This window comes from Anopheles gambiae, chromosome 3 (assembly GCF_943734735.2).
Source record: "Anopheles gambiae chromosome 3, idAnoGambNW_F1_1, whole genome shotgun sequence".
Taxonomy (NCBI): Eukaryota; Metazoa; Arthropoda; class Insecta; order Diptera; family Culicidae; genus Anopheles; species Anopheles gambiae.
The window spans coordinates 88388480-88412238 of NC_064602.1; the positions used below are offsets into that span (position 1 = coordinate 88388480).

General features: G+C 41.2%; 2 protein-coding genes, 1 long non-coding RNA gene and 1 other non-coding gene across 4 annotated transcripts in view; 3 read left to right on the top strand and 1 right to left on the bottom strand.

Annotated features, from left to right (window-relative positions):
* The window catches only part of LOC133393708 (uncharacterized), a 128307-nt gene extending 120417 nt beyond the window's left edge, over positions 1 to 7890 (bottom strand). Inside the window, exons 1-2 of the long non-coding RNA XR_009766338.1 lie at positions 7270 to 7890; positions 6677 to 6843 (exon numbers count right to left, since the gene is read on the bottom strand). This is a non-coding gene — a long non-coding RNA (uncharacterized LOC133393708). The remainder of the gene's footprint in view (positions 1 to 6676; positions 6844 to 7269) is intronic.
* Positions 7891 to 7948: 58 nt separating this feature from the next.
* LOC1280981 (E3 ubiquitin-protein ligase makorin-2) lies at positions 7949 to 9368 on the top strand. Its single transcript, XM_320855.4, has 3 exons — positions 7949 to 8149; positions 8222 to 8351; positions 8434 to 9368. The coding sequence occupies exon 3, from the start codon at positions 8475 to 8477 to the stop codon at positions 9249 to 9251; it is 777 nt and encodes a 258-aa protein (XP_320855.4). The 5' UTR covers positions 7949 to 8149; positions 8222 to 8351; positions 8434 to 8474; the 3' UTR covers positions 9252 to 9368.
* A 571-nt stretch (positions 9369 to 9939) lies between these two features.
* LOC1280980 (E3 ubiquitin-protein ligase makorin-2) lies at positions 9940 to 13487 on the top strand. Its single transcript, XM_320854.4, has 3 exons — positions 9940 to 10638; positions 10760 to 11072; positions 11155 to 13487. The coding sequence occupies exon 3, from the start codon at positions 11168 to 11170 to the stop codon at positions 11669 to 11671; it is 504 nt and encodes a 167-aa protein (XP_320854.3). The 5' UTR covers positions 9940 to 10638; positions 10760 to 11072; positions 11155 to 11167; the 3' UTR covers positions 11672 to 13487.
* Positions 13488 to 23397: 9910 nt separating this feature from the next.
* Trnam-cau (transfer RNA methionine (anticodon CAU)) lies at positions 23398 to 23469 on the top strand. The gene has a single exon. It is a non-coding gene; the product is annotated as a tRNA-Met (tRNA).
* The last annotated feature ends 290 nt before the right edge of the window (positions 23470 to 23759 follow it).

Here is a 23759-nt window from a genome sequence, read left to right on the forward strand (position 1 = left end):
GGGGGGGGGGGGGGGGGAGTGGGGGAAATTGTTTGCATTTTTATAGATAGCCCAATATCCGTTTACGGTAACATGGCTGGCGCGCGTATTACGCCACGCGCCCTGAAGGAAAGATTTTGGCTTTGCGATTTTTTCTCTATCACTTGCCTTCATACTTTGGTCACTTTGTTTTTATTTTACCGTACACTTATTAAATTACACTCATTAATTATGTTGTTTTCCGGCGCCGCTTAATAGCACTCTGCTTGGGAAGGAGTGTTTTTTTTGTGTTGTTTTTGTATCATGAGAGATGTTGTTTTTGAGTGCATGCTTTTTTGGTTTCGTTAATGGTGAATCTTTCTGTCGAAAACTGAAGTCGGAGAAAAGATTAAAAAACATGTATTTAATGGCTTATCTAAAATTCTATTAAACATTTTATTACATGTTTATGCATGCACCTCGGTGCATTAAACCGTAAAAGTAGCATAGCTTCACATTTCCATCCCATTATTAAACTTAAAATTTGCTTTTTTATATTCCAAAAACGCTGAAACAGTTAGCTGATTAATTTAAAAGTAAGTTACAGCTTTGAAAGCATAGAGATTTGAAATTAGAGTATCAAAATCAAAGAAGTGTTGCTATAAATTTGAATAATACGTTTTGTTTTGACAAGCTTTTCCGTATTTTCTTTGATTTGTGCTGTATAACACTACTTGAAAGACTTGCTTTTTTATAGCCCCGAACATAAAATGACCTTTTTTAATTTCAAATAAAATTCGACAGAATATTGACGATTCAACCTGAAAATACAACCTTCCATTATTCTCGTTTGTTCACCTAAATATCCTCACAGTAATGCTTTAACTTCTTCCAAGAAGAATAAATTTACCCGAGTACGCCGACCGCCCTCCATATAGGCAAAAAAGGTTAAAAGGTACTATCCAACAACACAACAGTGTGTCATCATCGTCAAACGGATGGACACTGTCACATCGCTGCTTCTGGTCGTGATGTGTCCAAAAAGGACGCAATTCGCACGTTTTTGACAATTGCACTCACACGCACTCACACACACACACACATGGTTCACATTCAATCGTTTGAAAAGGGGAACACGCAACAGGAAGCCGGAACCCAGGAAAAAAACCCACAAAAAAGGGAAAATATTAACCCAAAGAGGAAAATATTAACCAGCAGGACGACGGACAGCAGGGAAAAATATTTCCAACCAAAAAAAAAAATCAAGCCGGCAATTTCCATTCGCACAAATGTCCGTTGCAAAGATCAATTGTCGTTTGATGGCGTTGGACATGGGAACATGGTGGCAGGGAGAAACCCCACTCTCGGCCAGAGAGGATTATCCTTCGACCCAAGGATCGATTGTATGCCTCGCGCTCGTACACACGTATGTGCATGTGTGAAAGCAATCGAATCGCCTCCGTTTCGAGAAGGATTTCAATGACCGAATGAAAAGGACACTGCGGCAACCGGAGGAGATTTGCTTTCTTCTGCAACCCCTCTTCCTCGGACGGTAGGCTCTGGTCTGGATTTGCCTACCGTCCTTTCTGTTATCGGGTAAAAACTTTCAAATCATCCTACCACACATTCGCCCGGAAGGAAGCAACAGAAAAAAGGGATTCTCACTCATGTGCCATGCTACCACCCGGTCGGTAATTTGGGGAGAATGAGGTAGGAAAAGAGCGGTAATGTTCTACCGCTTGCCGCAGTTTAACTCACTTCAAGGAGGACAAGGATCAAGAGCGGATGATGTCCTATAAGGAGGAGAGAAAAATTGAATTTGATTTGGTTTTGATTTGATGACAATCGATTCAGTGATTTAGCGCCAACGAAGTTCATGCAAACACATCTGTTTGTCAAAAGGATTTTTTTTATTATTTTGCTTGTGTCATCTCCCGGAACGATGCACGCTGGAAGATGGTCGGTGCTAGGCTTTCCCAGGGCCGGCTTCCCGGAGATGTTTCAGACACCCTTCAGGTCAGTCGATCCAGTGGCAAACGATAAGCATCAAGTGGCGAATTATACTCGTACGCTTTGTGTATGAATTGCTAGCCCTCCGGGGCCGATAGTGGGCAACAAAAAAGTGGACCGATTTGACCGGTAGTTTGCATGTCCTTGCATCCGAATTGGGTACTAACGCCACTTGAGGTTAATTGTATCGGAAGCGATGCGCAACGGACGGTAATCCCGGCTTTCATTTGCACCCCCGGGCTTGCGGTTGTATCACATATTGCGAGGTTCGATCGCAGATATTGCCGTACGGTATTATGCAAAAACCATGAGAAGCAGATAAAATCTTTTGCCATTTATGTACTGGCGTTTTTTATTATTATTATTGATTTTGGGCATCTCTTTTGCCTCAAAAACTTTCTTGTACATTACCAACTCCGCAAGCCACTTGGTGTAAACTTCTAATGTAGGTCGTCTTCCGATTTAGAGTTAGCTCTGGAAGCACCAAAACATTCGATGAACGACTTCAATGTAAGATTGCAAGTAAAAATAATTTGGGAAATTCGTGGGTCTATTGACATAAGCACCTCGGAGGTATAGACCCTATCCAATATACTCAGTCTTCTGTCAATACCATAGAACCATAAACCACACCATAGTAGCATAGACACCTCAGAGGTATAGACTCCAGACAATATACGCAGTCTTCTGTCAATACATTGCAACAATCGTAATTCTAGAACAATAGTCTTCTATCAATAGTTTGGATTAATCGTGAGTTTAGGACCACATACAACCTCAGAGGTAAAGAGGCCCTGTCCAATAACAACAATTTCTTCTACCATGTTGGTCAAGCGCTATGTTCTGCTACGTCATTTCTTTCCAACGATACCCGACGACATCCGAATACAACGACTGTGAACGGGAATGATAACAAGTGACTGCATTGGAACGAGATTTAAATATATACAGTAATAATGATAAATTCCAATAAGAATATTATTCAAAGTCCTTTGCACTTCAGTTTCCTGCGAAACTATTCCCTAGTCAAATCCCAAACAGAAATGACATTTTGAACGAAAACGCTTCATGGCTTGAATCTCATTAACGCCACAGGAACCACCACCTAACCTCAATCGACAGTCCACTTTGAGGTCAAATGGCACTTCCAATGCCGTATGACATAATTATGATAATGTTTAATTCATCGTTAAAATCTCCATCCCACAGCTTACCCCCACCACCGCATTCGTCCGCATTACTGGCGCGTCACGCTGCATAAGGATCATCGTTTTCAAAATTTGCACCTCACCACCGGACCCCCCGGAGGTGGAGGGCAAGCAAATCCTATGGCTAAATGAAATTATTTATTCGAAATTAATAAAATTCATTGCCCGCCTATCCGCTCAGCTCATCCAGCCGACGTTGCCGACGTGGTACGGTGGGTGAAGGACGGTGTTAATTATCATCCCATTAAACCGTCGAAAGAAATTTCACTCCAAACTCCAAACGCCAACGTGCGATAGATAATGAATGTGGTGCTTTACTGTCGTGCTATCTCGCCAGGTAGGTGCGTCAGAAAGAGATGGAGCATTGTGAGTGTGTGTGTGTTTTTTCGGTTTTGTTTCAAGAAGGCATGTTTATGAAATTTTGCACAAACATTCCCAGGCCCCGAACGATGATGTGCGTCCGGACGTTTCGTTTCTTGTCTAAGCAATTATAGCGCCGGGGCGCACATCAAACGCACACAGGCACACAGGTGGCGGGGGGAAGGAGGGGGGGGGGGGGAGGGCGAAAAAAATAAGTAAACAATTTTGGTGTATTAATTTCTCATCGCATTTCGAAAAATTTGCACATCACGTTCCATCAGTCCGGTGGTCGGGAATGTTTGCCAGAGAGGTATGTTTGCTATCCGGAACAGGAAATTTGTATGATTCGTTGTTTTTTTTCGTCTCCCACGTTCCGCCAATTTAATGACTTTGGTGGTGGGGGTGGAGGGAGGAAATTAGAAGAAAGCACGTCAAACATTTTTAATGAGGTCTCAGCACAAACGATGTGACGATCATGCATCGTAAACGTTCGGTGCTCGTTTACTGAAATTAGCATCAATCAGTTGGAAATTATTAACAAGTTGTTTCTACTTATTGATGAGAATTTTCTACTTGGTGGAGAATTTGTCTTAGTTTGGTCTTCATGGAGTTCAAAGTATCTCTTATTGAAATAAAAAAAAAATCTTATTGTAAAATGTTGTATAACTACCAATTGGTTAATTTTCCAATTGTTGCACTCTTAAGGAAACAGCCAACGTATTTCATGTTTGAGTTGGATAAAACCAAAAAAATCCTTGTTACGTGTGTCTAGTAAACATCATCATTGTTTAAAAGATACTTTTTACATCTTATTCCAATCAGATGAAACTGATGAATAATAGCAAGAAACACTGATTTTAAAACCTATTCAAAAATCCAATCCAATAACAAAAACCCAAAATTCTATGATTGCACACTTTATATCCAATTATTAAACACTTTCTCCATAACCAATTATTACACACTATTCCTATTAAAACACACTAAAGAAAAACGAGAAAGAGCCTTGAAATGTATTTTTCTGCAGAACAGTGTTTAGGACAATACGAAACGCTGTTGCATTGCACATTTGTCCACGGTTCAAGCCTAAGCTTCAACTAACTTGGCTGTGCAATCAAATAGGATCGAAGTATATTTGTTCCAATAATTGAATTGTGGTCCAAAAAAAGTGTTTATTTTTTTATTCAAATTTATTAATACTCTATCGTGATAAATTGGTATATTTGTTTGATTTCAATCAAAATACTCAGTTTAAGTGACTCTTCTTCTTCATTGGCACCGACAACCGTTGTCGGTCAAGGCCTGCCTGTACCCACTGGTGAAGTGAGCTTGGCTTTCTTTGACTTATTGTTACCATAGCAGGATAGTCAGTCCTACGTATGGGGGCACGGTCTATTCGGGGCTTGAACCCATAACGGGCATGTTGTTAAGTGATTCACATGGTGAAATAAACCTTATTTTGTAATACACAACTCTTAGCAGTTTAGCTAAGAAATTCATGTTGATTGAAATCAGTCATTAGATTGAAATCGGGTGAAATGTAACAATTTATACGCAGTGTGCAACAATTGGGAAGTGAGCATAAATTGGCATATTATCCTACTATGTGTGATTTACTTCATTCAATACAAATGGAGGTGCTAACAACATTATGATTCCTAAAAGTGTATCACTTTCAAAGAATCTTAACACAGCAACAAATCAGAAATCATTGAAAATGTTCATCTTTCGTTTAGAATTTTGTTTGACACTATAAAGATTATACTGTCCTGGGACCAGATGCCTTTGTACTGGTTGTACTGGCTTACCCTACTACAACCACTAAAAGATCAACGCGTAAAGAAAAAAAAAAGAAATATAAGGCACTCAAAAAAATAAAAGCAAATATAAAGAAAGTGCCTTGCGAATTGGTTCCAAAGAAGCCGTACATGAAATTGTATATTGACATCAATTAGAGAAGAGGAAATCCCTTCTTAAAATACTGAAGATAAATTATATCGAGGTTCAATTCACTTTCTTAAAATATTTGAAAATTAATCCATTTTAAAAGCAAAGAAAAACTGATCATTTTCCTTTTCCCTAGCTTCCCCTTTCGATGCTTTGTGTTCAGTATGTTCTTTCCTCACCCGAAACGCCGTCATGCTGTACTTAATTAGATTAAAATTATTTCTCACTTCCGACCCTTATTTTAAGCAACGCATTCCAAACGAACCGCCAATGTCACCATTTTCGAACCAATTCTACACTGCGTCACTGTGCCACTGGCCTCAAAATGTCCAATCGACAGCATTGGTGAGCGCGCGCACACCCCCCTCCCTCGGAACGCTGCAAGCGTTCGCGATGCTACTGGTAGGCGTCGTAAAATCACCCTTCTGCTGGAGGAGTTTGCCCACCACGCGTACTTTACGCGAACGGTCAGTAACCGTGAAGGACACTGTAAAAGCGGGAGGCCTACCGCGGCGGCGGCTCGCGATGGGATGTTTTCTAACAATCCAATTTTACCTTCCACCGACACTGAAACCCCGCGCCAGCAAAAAGAGAGAGAGAAAGCAAGAGAGAGAAGGCGCAAGCATATAAAATGAAAGTATACCGTTCCCTTTATATGGCTTCCTCAGGCGAGGGAAGGGAATTTTGTTGGAGAAACAAGAAAAAAAAAGACGGAAGCACATAGCCCGCGGCTACTCACGGCCAGAGTCAAAGCGTGGAAATGAAGAGTATTTTTACTCGTTTTTTTAATTTTTTTTAGTACAAGAAAGTAAAGGGAAAAGTGAAAGTGAAAGCTTGTCCTTGGATGCAGAATGGTGAGTGGTCGGCAGTGCGGACGGTAAGAACTTTATCGAGTGCCCGCAGCATGAATCTCTTTTGGAAAGGATCGTTAGATTAGAGCTCCAATAAAATTTGGGTTTGTATATGTAAGTCTGTCGCTTTCATACAACTGAAAATATATATACAACTACACAAGAAAGATTTCTTATACTGCGCGAAACTCTTTCAACACTTGAACATTGGTTTGATAAAACCTGTTAAATTAACATAAGATCAGTTTTTGAAGGATCGAAAGAAAATGTTATATAGAATATCCAAAAATGATTATTTTTAGATTTAAACTATTCCTAAATAACAAACATTAAAAAACATACCTCTCACATAACTTTCCAACTCGCCCACTGCTCTAGCAAACGGGTCAAATAGCAATTTCCTCTACGAGAAGATCTGCTTGAACACGCGGGGGAAAAACACGCACCACTTTTATGTAGCGCCTATTTCTGCGCCCTTTCGTGCACCATCACCACACGGAGAAAAAAACCTAAAAACATAGAAAAATGGAGAAAAATTAAAATGAAGATTTACACAGAGCAAAAAAAAAAGCAAAAGCAGAATAGAAAGAGTCGGAAGATATTCTCTTCTGAGGAACAGAATAAATAAAAAATGCATAAAAGAACAGAAAAGGAGGAAACAAAAACGAACGCGAACAGAACGGAAGCCCAGAGCAAACGGCGATAAAATTAAAACCCAAAGTACACAACTTTTGTTGTCTCCTCTCCCCAAACGCTTGCGATTCGCGTCGAGGTTCCAGGGCGACAGAGTTTCGCTTCAGCGTTCTTACTCCTCCTGCACTCTTGCCTTTGCCATTGCCTGGGGATGCTCCACTCTGTGTTCGTTGTTCTGTAGAGATGCTAAAACACAAGAGGGAAGGGTAGACAGGGAGACCCTTAAGAAACGCGACACTTACCTCCATCCCCACGTTCTTTGTCCAGCAGCGACAATGGGGTCCAAGGCGAACGCGAAGAATCTTTTTCTTGTTTAATTCCTACGTGCTCAAGGCAAGCGTACGAGGGTGAAGCCAAAATTCAACCCACTCTCGCGAAGAGCAGGATGTTTGTCGTCCGGTTTGGGGCGTTGATTACGGGCAGCTAAGTTTTCATAGCTAGCTTGGATTTGCTTACTGTTACTGGTATTCTTCAACGAGCACACGTTCGCTTACACCACACAGCCCTCTCACGCAGATCAAGGTTTAACCCTCTACCGAAGTGATTTCCAGAACGATTTCAAAGACTCCGATTACCAAGAATGTTTCACACAAAAGAACAACACACACACATAAACAGAAAAACGCTATAATGTATATAAAGTGTATCCGGTTCGACCTGAACGAATGATCTTGTGGCCTTTGTTTGTTTACATCTATGGCATTCCACAACTGGGGGTTCGTTTACAATTTTATCGAATTTTATCACTAAATTCACAGTGCTAGAAATAATTTCACGCCATATGCGACAAAACCGCACGCGATGGAGCACTGCCCGTGCCGTGAGTGAATAACATTACTTCAGCAATACTTTCCTGAGTTGATGTTTTTCTGAGCTGTCAGTGCGATCGTTGCTGTTTCGGCGATCAACTGTCAAATGGTGCAGTTTTGACCCAACCTGAGCTTGGGCGAGCAAGCAAACGCGCGTTGTCCGGCAATTACAAGATGCACTTTTACCTCCGATTCAAGGTAGCTAGTGCACGTTGCTGTGCTGCGTGAAAAGTGCATTACATGCGTAAACTTGCGTTCCTCCTACTGAGTAAGTGCATGCGTAAAAGTGTGGCGTAAATTTCCCACCGGAAAGGTAAGTGCTGCAAGGATACGCTTGTGATCGTTCCACGCCTGTGACGTTGTTTCTTTGTTTTCCCGCCGGCAGCTATCGACAAGTGGTGCTGTACGAACAGTTGCTGTGGATTGCCGGTGTGACCTCACCGTGGTGTGCGAAATTGGTCCATTCGAAACTGTGCGAAACGCAAAAGCGTTTGCAAAAATTGCCTTCCAGAAGGGTAAGTACGGGATAATATACTCCTGCGACCATTCGAGTGTTTGTGATTGATTTTTGTATTTTTTTTTCTTTCTCGTCTTCAGATCTGTTTTAGTTGAGCACTAGCTGCCAAGATTCAAGAGTAATGGATGATTATTCGAGTGAACCGGACACCAGCAGCGACGATTCAAGTGATCAAGCAGAAACCGCCGAAACGTCCGGCAACTACAACAACATCCAGGAGCTCGATCCAACCGATTTGGATCACGCTGAGCAAGATGAGGAATGTTTTGCCACCGGCGATCCGGAGGTGCCCTTCGAAATGTGCCGACAGTGTGGTGCTTACTGTCTCGACCCAACAGACGAAGGGCAGCGGCAAATTCATCACGCGCACTGCTCTTTGGAACACCAGCTTAGAAACGACCATTTGCTTGAGCTCGATATTTCCCGCGACAAAACGTGCTACATTTGTCTGGAAGTGGTGATGAAGAAGGCGGCCCGGAAGCGACGGTTCGGCATACTGCCGAACTGTAGCCACACCTTCTGCCTAAGCTGCATCCGGCTGTGGCGCAAATCCGACAAGGATAGGGTTAGGCGCGCCTGCCCGGTGTGCCGAGTCCGGTCCAACTTTGTCTTTCCCAGCTACTTTTGGATCGAGGACGAAGCAGCGAAGCAGCAAGTTATCCAGGACTATAAACACGGTTGCAGCCTGACGGATTGCAAACACTTCGGCAAGGGTACCGGAGTTTGTCCGTTTGGTTGGAAATGTTTCTACCGTCATGCACTTCCGTCCGGCGAGCTGGTCGCTAAAAGCAAACCGAACCGTAAAGCCAGACGGAAGCGGCCTGCTGCTGAACCGGAAGCGTTTGCACCGGCGGGAATGCTTTGGCAGCAGTATGACGACGGCTTATCGTGGGATTAATGGGGCGCAAAGGGGTCTACATTTATCGGTCAAAACGGTGTAGGATACAGGAATGGTTAGTTTGAACATTTCATTACAATAAAAGTAAATAATTACAAACAAAAAGTTTGCAGAAAACAACCGTATAGAGCGTTTGCCTATCGAAATGCACCTCCACTTTATACAGGTATTACTTGATACACGCTAAAGTATGTTTATATGGAACTTAGACTATATTAATTTATGAATTTGTTATTTGTATTGCAATTTGCTGAAAGAACTCAAACTTAGAAATCGCATATACCTTGTATGGCGTACATCGGGACATACCTGTGCTTTTCTCCATCTAGTAATGGCAAATCCTGAGGCCTACATCCCTGGCTGCTTGATAAGTGTCTAGGGTACTTGATAGGGATTGTAAATGTTGTGTCTCACTCTAAACTTTTAGCATTTCTATGCATTTTTCTGTTTACGCTTCGTGTGACGTTGGTATTACACCTACTGCAGGCGCTTCCTACAAAATACGTAAACAATTAGAGATGAGAAAATGAAGTTTTTGTCAGAATCGATTCCGGATAGCTTTGAAGTTTGCCAGAATTGGTTCCGAAATCGGAATTGGTTCTGGAGTCGGAACCAGGTTCGGAATCGAAATCGGTTCTGGAGTAGGAACCGGGTCCGGAATCGAAATCGGCTCCGGAATCCGAACTGGTTCCGAAATTAGAACCTGCTTCGAAATCGGGTTCGGTTTCGGCATATCCATAGGGATAGTTGATAGTTGTCGAATGATACTACGTACTACAGATCATGTTAACGGTATTGTGAAGTTTTACATCCACGGTTCGTAGTCATTAATTGATTGAAAAAAAAACTATATTTTGCACAGTACATAATGTCCCCGGGATACGCTTTTAATGTGTACCGAGAAGAAACCGCGTATAGTTCACGCTCGGTAATCCTCACTTGATCGAGTGTGATGTGTTTTTGTTTTAATTTCTTATTTTGGTCTACGTTATCAAATCACACAGTTTTCAGCCAAAATATAGCTAATTTTCATGTAATTTTGTGTGTAAAGGGTAGTATTAGCCAATAAATTAATTATTTGATATGATACTCACAGAAGGGTACAATTTTACACGTTTTGAATGATTTTTAATTCGATTCCACCACAATGGAAATTATTTTGCATTTGACCATATTAAAGTGAACAATTGATCCTAGTATCCTGTGAGAAGCTGTTGTAATTATTTGAGGATATACAATTATTATTCCTCTTTCAACCACCAAGCAGTGAAGTGGTTTTAGCTTTCTTAAAAGACTATAGATGAGTCAAATCAGTACAATTTAGTCAAGGAATTGTCAAATTAAGAAAACCGCGTATCTCTCGGGAACTACATGTACATATTAAAGTGTGAGAACTAAATTTTTAATTAATTATTATAAGCAATGCTTGTCACATTTTCGCTTAAAAAAACAAACGTTTAAAACAATATTTTGATATTTAAAAAAAATATGTTTTATCATTATTCCAGAGATTTAGCAATTCTGCATCATTTTATGGATATGTGTAACCGTCAGCTGATTTGCTCGTTGGGGAAGCCACTTTAGTTTGCGCCTGTCACCGGTACTCCAAATTACTCGACGCGTTCCGCACACCACTACACGCTTGAGCCAGTTCGGAAGAATCCACTTGAAAGTGTGTTCCGTTTGTGAACAACATAAGCCGAATAAGCTGCTAAAGTGAAGGTGGTATTAGAAGCGCAGCAACTATTTTCTATCTGTAAACATTAGAACCTACATCTTCGAGCCGATTAAACGTTGTAAGACGAAACAAAATAAATCGCTGTAAGTATACTAGAACAATGGCCCCGGGCGCTTTGTTGTTGATAGAATGATTGAATTTGAGTATTCCTCGCGCCTTCCACAGAACGGATGCAAACATGCCGACCTTCCTGAAGTGCGACCTGTGCGACAAGTTTTGCCTTGCCTTGGGTGACAACGATCAGAACCGCCGGCACAAGGCCAGCTGCATTAGCGCGCAGGTGCAGGAAATAGACAAGGTGTTTTCGCGCAAGAAAACGTGCGCCATCTGCTTGGAGGTGGTGCTGGAGAAGAATCCACCCGCTGAGCGCCGGTTTGGCATACTGCCCAAATGTAAGCACACGTTCTGCGTAAGCTGTATCAAAACCTGGCGCAGTACGACCGAGTACCCCGAGACTCTTCGGAAGGGATGCCCGATCTGTCGCGTACATTCGAGCTTTTTCTTTCCCTGCAAAGTTTGGGCGGAGGACGAGCGGGAGAAGAAGCGCCAGTACGCAATTTACAGATCGATTCTCAAAAAGATAGACTGTAAGCGCTACAACCAAGGTGCCGGTGCGTGTCCGTTTGGCGAGCGATGTCATTTCCGGCATGGGCGAGCCGCTGAAGTAACGATTTGCATTTAAAGACAGCCGTAGAAAACGTAAGCCATGATAGTTCAGTTGCAGGTAACTTCTCTGGCCTTGGACAAGGATGTTAGGGTTTTAGCGCATTAGACATTCTAGAGTGAATTAAAATACGATATGCGTTTGCGTTATCGATCATTACCGTTCGTTTGCTTTCCGGTAGGTTAGGTAACAAATTCTACGAAAGGTTGGAATTTTACACAATTTTTTGAGGTTGAAAGCGGAACAATTACTCAATTGATGATTATTTAATCAGTTAACTAAACTGGTGTAACAGCTACGTAATAGCTGAACAGTTTCGAGCGGTTACATTTGAGTCAACACCATTCATACGCGATGGTAGCCTCGGTAGCCATGAACAATAACAATTCTAACAAGAAAACATTAAACATACAGGATTAAGTTTAGTACTGTCGAAATTTTGCATTCTGTTTAATCATCCGACTGATTTTAAAAGCAACAAATCCCATTCTCAACGTATCCTGCAGTGGACGACCATCTTTAAGTTCCTCTGCCCCACAAAAAACGACTATCTTTCCATGAACTCTGTGTAAGCGATGTAAAACAACTCATTTATAGCAATAACATAACACCTTTCATCAAAAATACATTTAAATTTGCGGTTTGATGCCTAAAAATTGCGATTTTGTACTCTTACGGATATCATATACTACACATATACTACATTAATGTGCAAAAACGGAACACAAAAATATCAAAAGGATATTTGATCATTGTTATTTGTACTGTTGAAGATTTACGTTCTGCAAACCATACCTTACGTATAAGATCGCTCTTAAGCAGTAAAACCCATGAAAAATGTGGCATGAAGACTCAGGCTCTAGAAAGTCGGCGGATTCATCGGAAAGATCTAATATAACTGAACCTCATGTATCAAGGTTAGTATTTCTGCTTCGTGTCTGGATTTCTGGACGGCGACTTGACAAAGAACCGTCTAATGCGAGAAGATCTTTTGCATTTGTTCTAATTCTTATAAGATTCTCACATTCTAAAGGTCGCTTTAGACCTTGCGTGAAAGTGAACGTGAAATTTAGGGTATTTCTGCTCTATTTCATTAAATATTTATCAGAATATGGCTTATCGTACACCAAAAGAAAGGATTTTCAATTCCTCAACTATTTATATTAAAAACACGCTAAAAATCAATTAAATGCATTTCCTTATTATTATGTATAATTTTTTCACCGTGAACAAAGCGGGAAATCACTAGGAAATGCATTTAGTTTATTATTTCGATATGTTTTATAGTCTAAACCCTATTCTGATAACAAATTGCTTTGCTTATTTAACCCACGATCGTGGAGACGATCGTTCGACACGTAATGGCAACCTAAGTTGTGCACAACTGAGATTCCCCTAGGATGTTCCTGTTGGAATATATTCCAATAGGATGGTCATACTTTTTTCATTAAAATGAATGTTACACCTGTCAAACAAATGCACATTGCATTACAGCTAATCGATATGTGTTAGTTGTATGTAGTTTTTTTTTCTTTACAACCCAATTACATATCTTAACACAATGGCACACCCCTTATCACAAACCCAAAACAAGCTGGCCTCTCAAGCTGCAAATTAAAATTCATAATTCATTGCAAATAAATCATACCAAGCGCTCTCCTCTCTCTCTCTCTCGACCAGTTTGGTGCTTTCTCTTCCTTATTGTTCCTTCAAATTGCGAATCTTTTAATCTCCCCTTCATTTTCTCAACCACACTAGGAAAAAAGAATTATTCAAAAGTTAATTACAATCAATTAAAACAAGTGGCAATAAACATTCCAACATTAATTAAAGACATTTCCATCTGCAGTGTTTCTACTTTGCGCTGAGATCTGCTTACCGTATTTTTTTAAACTTTTTTTTGTCTCTTCTTAACTTTAACTTGTAGGGATAACCTTTTTTTTCTTCTTCGCTAGCGTCGCTGGTTCCAACTGGTGCCACATTTTTTTCCTGCCTACTTTGATTGTCATTCCGCGGAAGCGTACTTTTCCTTACGCTCTTCTTCCTTTTTATTAATTTTCGCCGTTTTTTTTTTTTTTTTGGGGTGCTCTTCCGCTTGGCTTACTCGGATCGGTTCGTGTTGCTGTAGCAAGAGCAGCCTCCCGTTCTCTGGGCTGAAAAATCCTTCCTAACAAACTACCGTCATTAAAAATGAACGTAAATTTATGCTATCTTAGCAGCGGCAACTCTTCGAGACCTTCGCCGCCACCGAGCAGCAGTGGCAAAGGCAAATACACATTCTGCCCCAAAAACTTTCCTTTAAAATGCAAATTTCATTTCCACCCTTCGCGTTCGGGGTGGGGGTGCGTTCTTAGGTCGTCTTTTCCCCTTCCCATCCCTTCCCCCCGATGTGTCCTTCGATCGGCAAATTTTGCTGCTTTTGTTGTTGGTAAGGGTGGCCCAAAGAATCCTGTTGCCCGAAAGGTTTTTGCTAAAAAAAAAATGCGTATCCTGATGAAGAGGAGAGTGAAAGACAACAAACACACTCACACAAAAATAAAAAAAAAACCAAAGAAGGAGAAAAAAAAACGCGTCGGACATGGACAGTGGGAGTGGGTTGGTGGGTGGGTGGGTGGGTGGGTTTGAGGTTAAAAAACCAGCAGCAGAGCGTAAAGTACAAAAAATCAACCCCCTCACGGTTAAATATTCTGGAAATTATTTTTCACGTCCCGTCGGTCGGTCGTCGGCGTGTTCTCTTCCTCTCCTCATTCGTTCAGCTCCACTTCGCAGCATCCCCCCCCCCCCCGCCCCAACATCAGTTGCGCCATCGCCCCTTCCGGTTGTTATCCTTTTTGTTCCTCTCTACTTTCCCGCTACCTCCTCGTCGCTAGAAATTGCCACTTGCTCAACCGTGGCCCCTGGGCGGCCCAGTTTTTTCTTTCTTTTTCTGTGCCATTTAATCGCCGACACACGCACGCACCAAAACACAACGGCGGCAACACTTTGCTTTCCGAAGAGGGCGACTGCGGCTCCTTCCTGCTTCTCGGTGCGCATCGTTTGTTTCTTGCGCGCTTGTATTGCTTCTTTCTTCGTGTTTTAATGTCTCCTCGGCCTCGTGGTGGTGGGGCCAGGGAGGACAGAGAGTTTTAAGTGAGAGTGTGCTTAAAAACAAGATCTGCCAGAGGCAGAGAGAAAGGGACATCACCGAACTAACGGCAAAAGGCCTTTAAAACGGAAAGCCTAAAAATGGCTGAAAGGCTTCGTGGGTTGCGAGGGGCGAATAAAAACATGGCAAGGAAAAAAGAAGCATCAAGGAAGCTGTGTAGGCAAGGAAAATCTACCCCTAATTTATCAGGGTTCCAACCCGCCAGGTCGGCCATTCAGATGTGGTGTTGGACGCCATACTCTTGCCCCATACACTTGCCTGGTGGTGGGGCTTTTTTGCTCGTCCCTTTCTCCATCGTATTTTTTTTTTTTGTTGCTCCTCTCGGCGAAAGATAGCAATTTGGTATTAAAATGAAATGAAAATCGCACCCTTCTCCTCGCACCACACGGTACGCGCACTCTTGCATTGCGCGTTTGCGCGTGGTATGCTATGTAATCGGGTAGCGAAAGGATGATGGGTCAGCAATGCGCGAATGGCCGCTCGCGTTAGATACGCACGCGGCGGGGATGGCGCGAGAAGGATGGGTTTTCGCGGACGGCCTACTATGGTGAGTGAGTCGTTCGTTTTGCAAAAGCGCACCACAGTAGAGAAAAAAACGCACTCAGACACCTGAGCAGCTCGTTCACGTCGCTCTCGTCGCTCGCTTTTTGCGAAATTAAAGATAATTACATATTCTTCGATAAGGATAACTTAAGCAGATATTAAATAGTCGAAGTTAACATGAATAAGTGAAATGTGTGCCAAATATGAAATTAATACATAAAAGGAATCGAAATTCTAAAGACTCATGATTTTCTTGCATGCTCATGAAGATAAACGAAAGTTTAGACCTGTTAAGAAGCATAACACATTATCTCCATAATTTAAAATTAACTAAAAAATCAAGAATCTTAAAAATTTTGAATCTCTGGAGATTAATTCATCTCTAAACCATGAATGAGGCCCTTTCCGTTTTAAGTTCGTAGGCTGAAATTTCAGCCTGTCAGCTGTTTGCATTGTATAGCAGTTTTCGAGCAGCTATCTAAGTGAGTATAATATTCAGGTGGGCTTATCCCAAGGTGTATGAATTTAGAAGGCTGATTTTTATCGATTCTTCTTCTGAATGAAGATTTTAAGAGTGTTTTGAGTATTCTTCAAGCCTCCGGAAAGCTCGTTTGAGTTTTCACTCGTTCTGTTAAAAAGTGATGCTCAAAATTGGTTATAAAAAATGCTAATACCACCTGGACTACACACACTTTGATTCTATATTGCATCACCTGATCTCTTTAATGCACCTTGGGATAAATGTAAACAAACCTTTGTTTTCGAGCAGGTACTCGAATTTAATTCTAGCTTTGTGGCTAAAATAATCTAGACTGAAAATTGCAGGCTAGTTTTTTGTGTGGTTTTGTATGCATTGTTTACATGATTTCAGCCTCCAACTGTCAAACTCCATACAAAAATCGGACTAGAATCGTGAAGCACAATGTTCGATGTATCTATCATTGTGAATCGTTGATCGATACGTCTCAAATGTGATCCTCGGGCGAAGGATCCCCTAGGAAAAGCACACGAGAGTAGCCATGCCGTTGAACTTAGGTATCATTTCTTCGAGCCACGAGTTTCAAGATTGACCCATAGATGAACTATAATGTCATTAATCTTCAAGATGTTATTTAGATTTGTTTCATTAGATAAAACCTATTATAAAAACTAGTAACTAGAAAACTTATTCAACTCCCAACTAAGATATTTTATATCAAAATTATTTTTTCCGCAATTTCAAATCCAGAAGGTCTCTAGGATACTCTTATGTGCGGAAATACTAGAATTCATAAATACGCTGTTTTCTTTATTTGACAGTTTTTTTAGCAACTTTAGCAATAATTTCATGCATACGTTGTAAAATGCAAAACAAATTCGCTTTTGGCTGCATTTTTTAAAAAAAACATTCAAGAAAGGCACGCACAATTTTAATCTCCAGTCATAATCATGTACAATAATATTTTTTGTAAACAAAACCTATCGTTAAAATTACACGATAATGAGGTTTATTTGGAATCCAGTTGGAATTGCCAATGTGCCTGCACCAAAACAGGAGAGAGTAGAGTTTAAAGTGTACGAAAAACTATGGAAACTTCTGAAAACTCATGCAATGGCGTATCTCCGGGACAGCCTGCACCAAGCAAAATTTACAAAATCGTCCCACAATTGATCTTTGAAAGAGTTATTTGACGCACGTATGATTTGATTCACTACGAGAGAATCACTAATCTGCGAGGCGAGCTAAATCCTGAATGAGTCCAAAAAAAGGCAAAACTGTAAATAAATAAAATTTCAAAGTTGTCAAACCTCCTCATCAAGTGTCTAAATTGAAGATCTAAAAGACCACCATTTCTAATATAATTATAGCTGATTATAGGCATAAAAGACGGTCAAAGTCTGAGGATACAATGAAAAGCTTCAAATTTACATCTCAACCACGAGCATATCACAGGAACAGCCTAATTTAGCTCGTATAGAACATTTATATTCTATTGAAATTTGACTGTTTTTCTCAACATTTTACAACATATTCTATTTAACTTACATCCGTGTCCTAAGCATCATCCACAACACTACCAATCTTTCTCCACTTCTCAGCCATTTTATGCTCAAATGTAGCGTGAAATTAAATACTGACTGGACGCGGCCTCGGCAAATGGCTTGCAATTGGTTAAACCGAACCAACCCGCCACCGAAAAAAGAGAAACAACTAAAGCCGACTACCACAAACCACCTGACCTGCGTGCATTAGTACCTCTCCCCGAGCGCTGTGTGAAGTGGCTTTTTAGTCACCATTTGCTGTCTGTCTCGCGCCGGCAAGTGTCGGTCACCAAACGGAATGGATCGAGTGAAATATTTGCACCCCAAAACCCCCAGGCACAACCGCACAGGAAGGCACATTTAATGAATCGCGAATGGCAAATGTGGCGTAACGGCGGCGGCAGCGGCGACACTGGTCAAAAGGACGTTTGCGCGCAAGGGGGGATAATAAATTTGAAGATTTTTCATCAGCCAGCGCGAGCGGCCCTTTAGTCCTGTGTGACCGAAAGAGTGATGGAGAGACACACTGATAACACACACCCCCCTCCTCTCGAAAGCCTAAGAGTTTGTGCACTCGCCTTAGCGCATTAGCTGCGATGTTATAAATTATTGAATTCTTCCTTTGCGCGGCCAAGCTCTCCAGTGCCAGTTGTGATGAAGGGGGACAACTGGACCTGGAAAAGGAACTTTTGCACGGGAGGCTGGAGATCCTTTTTTTCTTATTCTTGATTATCACTGTGTCCTTCTTTTTTGGTCCTTCTTTTCCAACGCTGACACACGCACACTTTCTAAGCAATTGCAAGGAAAGGGCAACTCCTGAAAAGGTCAACCCCGTTGAAGAAGGGCACGGACAAAGCACAAGTGCGCGGACAAGGGTACACGACGCGGGTACGGCAATGGAGCTTTGCGTAATTTTATAATTTTTTAATCCCAAAGTAAATAAAACGGTCGAGCGCGAGGTCGGCTTTTGGGGTCGCGCGAAAAAAAAATGGGATTTTTATTCATTCGTCCTCTCTCGTTCTTTTTTTTTTTTTTTTGGGGGGGACTGCTGTCGTCCAAGGATGCTCTGGTTTTTTTTGTTGGAGGGGTTGAGGGCAGTGAGTGAAAGATTTGAATCTCCGGTTGCTTGGATGCGTCGCTGGCACCACTGGGGGTTTCAAGTGGGTTTGTGTTTGCGTGGGGAGGACCAAGAAAGGATAAGTAAATAATGCAGGTTAGTTGGTGGAGCTGGAGAGAGAGATAGATAGAGAGAGGGAGTTTGAGCAGCCAGAGGGGGGCTAGGTGGAGTTTTGTATGTACACCAGCTTCACCAGAGGGAGGATAGCCAGAACCTGAAATTAAGCTAAAAGTAGGCCGAATGTAAAAGGAGAAACCCCCACACTTTGCGTGCTTACTTCGGGGAAGGTTTTTTGGATAGAGTTTTCAAAATTCCTGACAAAGAAAATGGTTTCCATCCGCACAAACTGGGACGCAATAATTTAGTACTAAGATTATGGGGGGAAAAATGTAAAACCTATACCACATCTACCAAATTTTATGTTGTAATTAAAAAAACTACACTACATCTAATGTACAATTATTTCTGAAATTAGAAAAAATTAAGTTGTGTAAGAAGCTCGACTGATGAACGAAACCATGATCCGGAATACGGAATACAGGCAAAATAATACGACTCTTGTTCCAAACGAGAACTTTTTGCGACAATCGCAGCACTTTTTGCGAAAATCGCAGAAGTTTTTGCGACAATCGGAGCATTTTTTGCGACAATTGCTGAACTTTTTGCGACAATAGTACAACTAGTTGCGATAATCGCAGAGCTTTTTGCGAGAATCGCAGCACTTTTTGCGACAATCGCAATTTTTTGCGAAAATCGCACAACTTGTTGCCAAAATTCCGCAACTTGTTCCGACACTCGCAACACTTTTTGCGACAATCGCAGAACTTTTTGCGACAATCGCAGAAGTTTCTGCGACAATCGCAGAAGTTTCTGCGACAATCGCAAAACTTGTTGCGACAATCGCAGCACATTTTAAGACAATTGTAGCACAAAATCCATAATAAGGAACACAATTCTAAAGGAAATTTTTGAAAAATCTGCTATTGAATCTTATTACCAGATGAGACAGTGATTATTGAATAAAATGAGATTTTAACATAGAAAACTCTCACATTGCGCTTCTTCAAAATACCAAATCCTAACAATGGGTTGACATAGGACGAGTTGAAGACTTCAATTAAGATACGGGTTAGCCATTTTCTCATACGCATGGCACCGCACGACCCAGACCATAAGGTACTTTCAGGACAACTAGATCAGATTTAGATTAAGGTCGTAATTAAGGCAGGTCGTAATAATGAAGAGGACGGACATCAATTAAGACCAAGTAATGCCTGGGAAGTGAGTTGACTGAGTTGGAATTTAAAACATACTTCACTCATACCAAATCATGCCTATGTTTAAACGTGCCTTAGGACACCGTATCATCATAATTCTTGTCCAATTTTGCCACTCAACTCAACTCCGCTCAGCCCCGTGCCATTACCGGAACATCGATCCCAACTTTAGCACCGCCAGCTAAAAGCCCTTTAATGTGCCCATCCCATCCAGACTGGCCAGTGGCTTTTTTAATGGTTGAAAGATTGTTGTTTTTGCCAAACCACCAACCAAACACAAAAAAGGATACTTTTATTACCAAAAATTTTCACTTTGCAAATTTACATACACACACACACAAACACTTACCCTCTCACTTACACTTTCTTCATTAATGACTGTTGTTATGTCGTTTTTTTTTTTTTTGGGGAGGGACATAGGGAGGACAGCAAGCTCAAGACCGAACTCCTTCTCACGCTCCTGGCTTGCTTCTGGACGAAAGTACAAAGTCTAACTGCAGGCGCAAGGGCGAGTTAAAACGATAATGGAACCGAAATGGCTCGTCCGCCATTGCCAGCTGAGCCGGAGATTTTGCACCGGTGCACCACCGGTGGACTAATTTTTCCGTAATTTTCCTATCGCAGCGCAGCGCCGGTCATATGATGCCGCTTTTAATGTTCCATTTGCTTTTATGGCCGTCTTTACTTCTTTTTTTTTGGTTTTCTGTTGTAGGGGAAGAGGAGGACCGAAAAAAAACTAATCGTCGGACAAATAATGCCATCATTATTATCCTTCGCGCTTCTGGAGTGAGGGCACCGGTTGGATCGCGAGATAATGCCGCCGAAAGAAGAAAAGAAACACACACACCCGGAAGCTGAAGCTCTTTCAACCGTTGGCCGGTGACTGCCGCCAGGTGTAGAAAGACGTCCTCTTGAGCAGAATTCAAACCAAATTTTGGAAAATGTTTACTTACTTTAATTAAAACGTATCCCTGGTGCTCGGGTGGAAAATGAGCAATCTATTATTGCCGCGAAGGAAACCATAGTAACGGCGCAATGGTAATTGTGATTTTTGTCGCTCCAAAGGGCTTATTCGTCAAACAAATCTACACAGAACATGTATAAAATGGTTTAACAAACACTCAAAATTGAAGGTTATTTATATTTTATGTTATTTATATACAAATTTTGTCTATTTCTAGAAAAGACAAAATCATTGCCTTGAGCTCCTTTCTGGCAGTGTGTCAGAAGATTGAAGCAACACGAAGCATAAAGCACATCCCTGTTACTATTGACAACGCATTTCAGCGGCAGTTGTGTAAGGGAGTAGGCACTTTACTGGGATTTTCCATTCCATCTTCAACCTTCCCGTGCGCACACACCGCCAGTGAGAGGATAATTTGCATTTAAGATTTTTGATTTGTTTATTTCATTATTATCCCTCCAGCGCGGCCAGGTGCATTCGGACCTGCCAGACCATCCCTGCAAAGAGACGACGGCCACGGACTGGGATTGGAGGCAAAGGCTATTGAAAGTTGTGAAAAGATAAGCTGAGCAAATTAACGAACGGAATTTTTGGGTGTTTTTGGGCAGGAACGAAAACGGCAGCAAAATAAATCACCATTCGCATACTAGCAACCAGAGGAATCGAGAGGACGCTTTAACGATGGACGCAGCAGCATCCCATCTCACAGACTCGAGTATCGTGCCCCCGATTCTGTACAGCCGGTTGGATAGGCCAACCCGGGGCACGCTGTGGCTCGCACTTCGAACGCGCTCTGATTTCGCTGATTGGACAGCTTAGGAAAGTTTGGGTCTGAAGTGATTCAGGTACGTGTACCGGGGAGTGTGTTTAGAGTAGCCTTGGATTTGCTGGGCAAGAAATTTTAATTTTTGATTACAATCAAAACAAACCGGTGAACCGGCGGGAGGGATCAACCTGCATCAAATCGTGCAGTAAACCGACCTAACAAACCTATCATCGGTGGGTGGGTTGGTGGCAGGAGTAGAGAGATTCCCGTTATGACCGGAATCGAATTATTCAAATCTGTAAAACGATGATGATTCGTCGAAGGTATAAGTGATCGACAAACATTGAATGGGGGCTGCGTCTGTCACTTCCTGCTTCAAATTGATGAGGCAAAATGTATTCAAACAAACCGAAGAGCTTTAAGCGAAGGTTTGAGAGGATCGTTTTGCTATGTCAATTGCATACATTTGGGCGACAAAAAGATAAATCATACTTTTGTACTATAAATTAATCATGTTTTATTCAAAATTGTTTTTATACGAATTAGCAGCACATTATATTGGAAAAAAATGTAAAAAACACTTTTTTGTTAACATTTTTCCCAAGTTTTATTGATTATGATTATTGGTATTGCTATAAAATCTTTCTATTCTTCTCATAAGCTGAATCACATGGATAACAATTGCTAGTCATTTGTTTAGGACGATGTTATAAAACAAATAAACATTCATTTGAACCTTGATTGATGTTTGGAATTATGAATCGATTCTCCAACATTCGATATTATAGATTCTTGCATGTCTTAAGATGCATGTGCTGTAAGACTTAACTGGTTGGACAGAAAGGAACACCAGAATGGTCGATTGGATCACAAAGTTTTTTGAAGAAATTTGTTTTGTTCTGTTCTGTCCCATGTTGTTAATTCTTTTAGTATTTTGTTACGTGAACGACTTGAAGCGAAACGAGAATGATACCAAACCATCGCTACGATCGGGTTGGCCCACGAATAGAGAACATTACTGGGACTCACATACAAGAAGAACATAATTGTGTTGTGATACCCATAGGATGAAGATTCATGAATTTTCAAATTTTATGTTAAAAGTCATTGAATCATTTTGAATATTCCTTCAAATTCTTGAATCAGAGTTATCAATCTGTGTATAAAATCCACAACAAGCATACAGATAGAGCGCACCCACGACTCCGACTCCGACTCCGACTATTGTTAGGCCGATTCCGGCAAACCACTAAATACGCTCGTAGTCATCCGAAGTCATCATCGGATCCTCATCAGACGCAATCTATCAAAATAATACATGGGTAAATATATTTTTCCAGCATATTTTTTTTTATTGTTTATTTTTGCAAAGACTTTAAGCCGATTGGCTGTAATCGCCTCATTACAGGGTTTTCCAGGGGTTCTCATAGTTGTGGGACACTTCCTTGAATTTTTATTATGGGAAGTGAACTTCATTTGATGGAAATTGGACTCTACGGCACCCTTTTTGGACAGCTTCTATTGGAAATTCCTACTGGATTTGTCCAACAAAGGTGCTGTAGAGTCCAATTCCCATTACATTAAGTTCATTTCACGTAAGAAGGAATCAAGAAAGTGTCCCACAGCTATGATAACTCCTGGAAAACCCTGTAAGTCGATAAAATAATTCTAAACGTAAAATCTAACATTCTTCTTGGCCATTTGTGGCTTACAACTTTTTTTTTCAGCCTCAAATATAAAAAAATACGTTACATAATTGATTTCAAATGAATAATTTAGTCATTTTATCGATACCTCTAACATTCGTATAAAAAAACTAGTACAACAATAGTGATCAAATCAACCCAAAGTCGAGACCATATCAAGTAATGTTTTTGATGTGATCTCAGCATACTAAGCATATCGCAACAAGCAGAGTGGCGCAGTGGAAGCGTGCTGGGCCCATAACCCAGAGGTCCGTAGATCGAAACTACGCTCTGCTAAAATATTGTGCGATTCTTAAATAAAAGATATCGTCGAACTAAGTTTTTTTGAGTGACGGAATGCAGTCGCAAGACCCAAAGTCTCTGTATAAACAAACCAAACCAACCAAGCACTACTGATTAATTGTCAAAACACCGCACACACTATAATCACTCTGCAAAACCTTCAGAGCTTGCTTTTTAGCCTCCAACAAACCTTCATTTTTCTTCCTTCAATTCCAAGCACTCACTACAGTGCTTGGCGTGCTCCGTTCATCAAAAAAATCATCCTTCATTTTGCATATCAATCA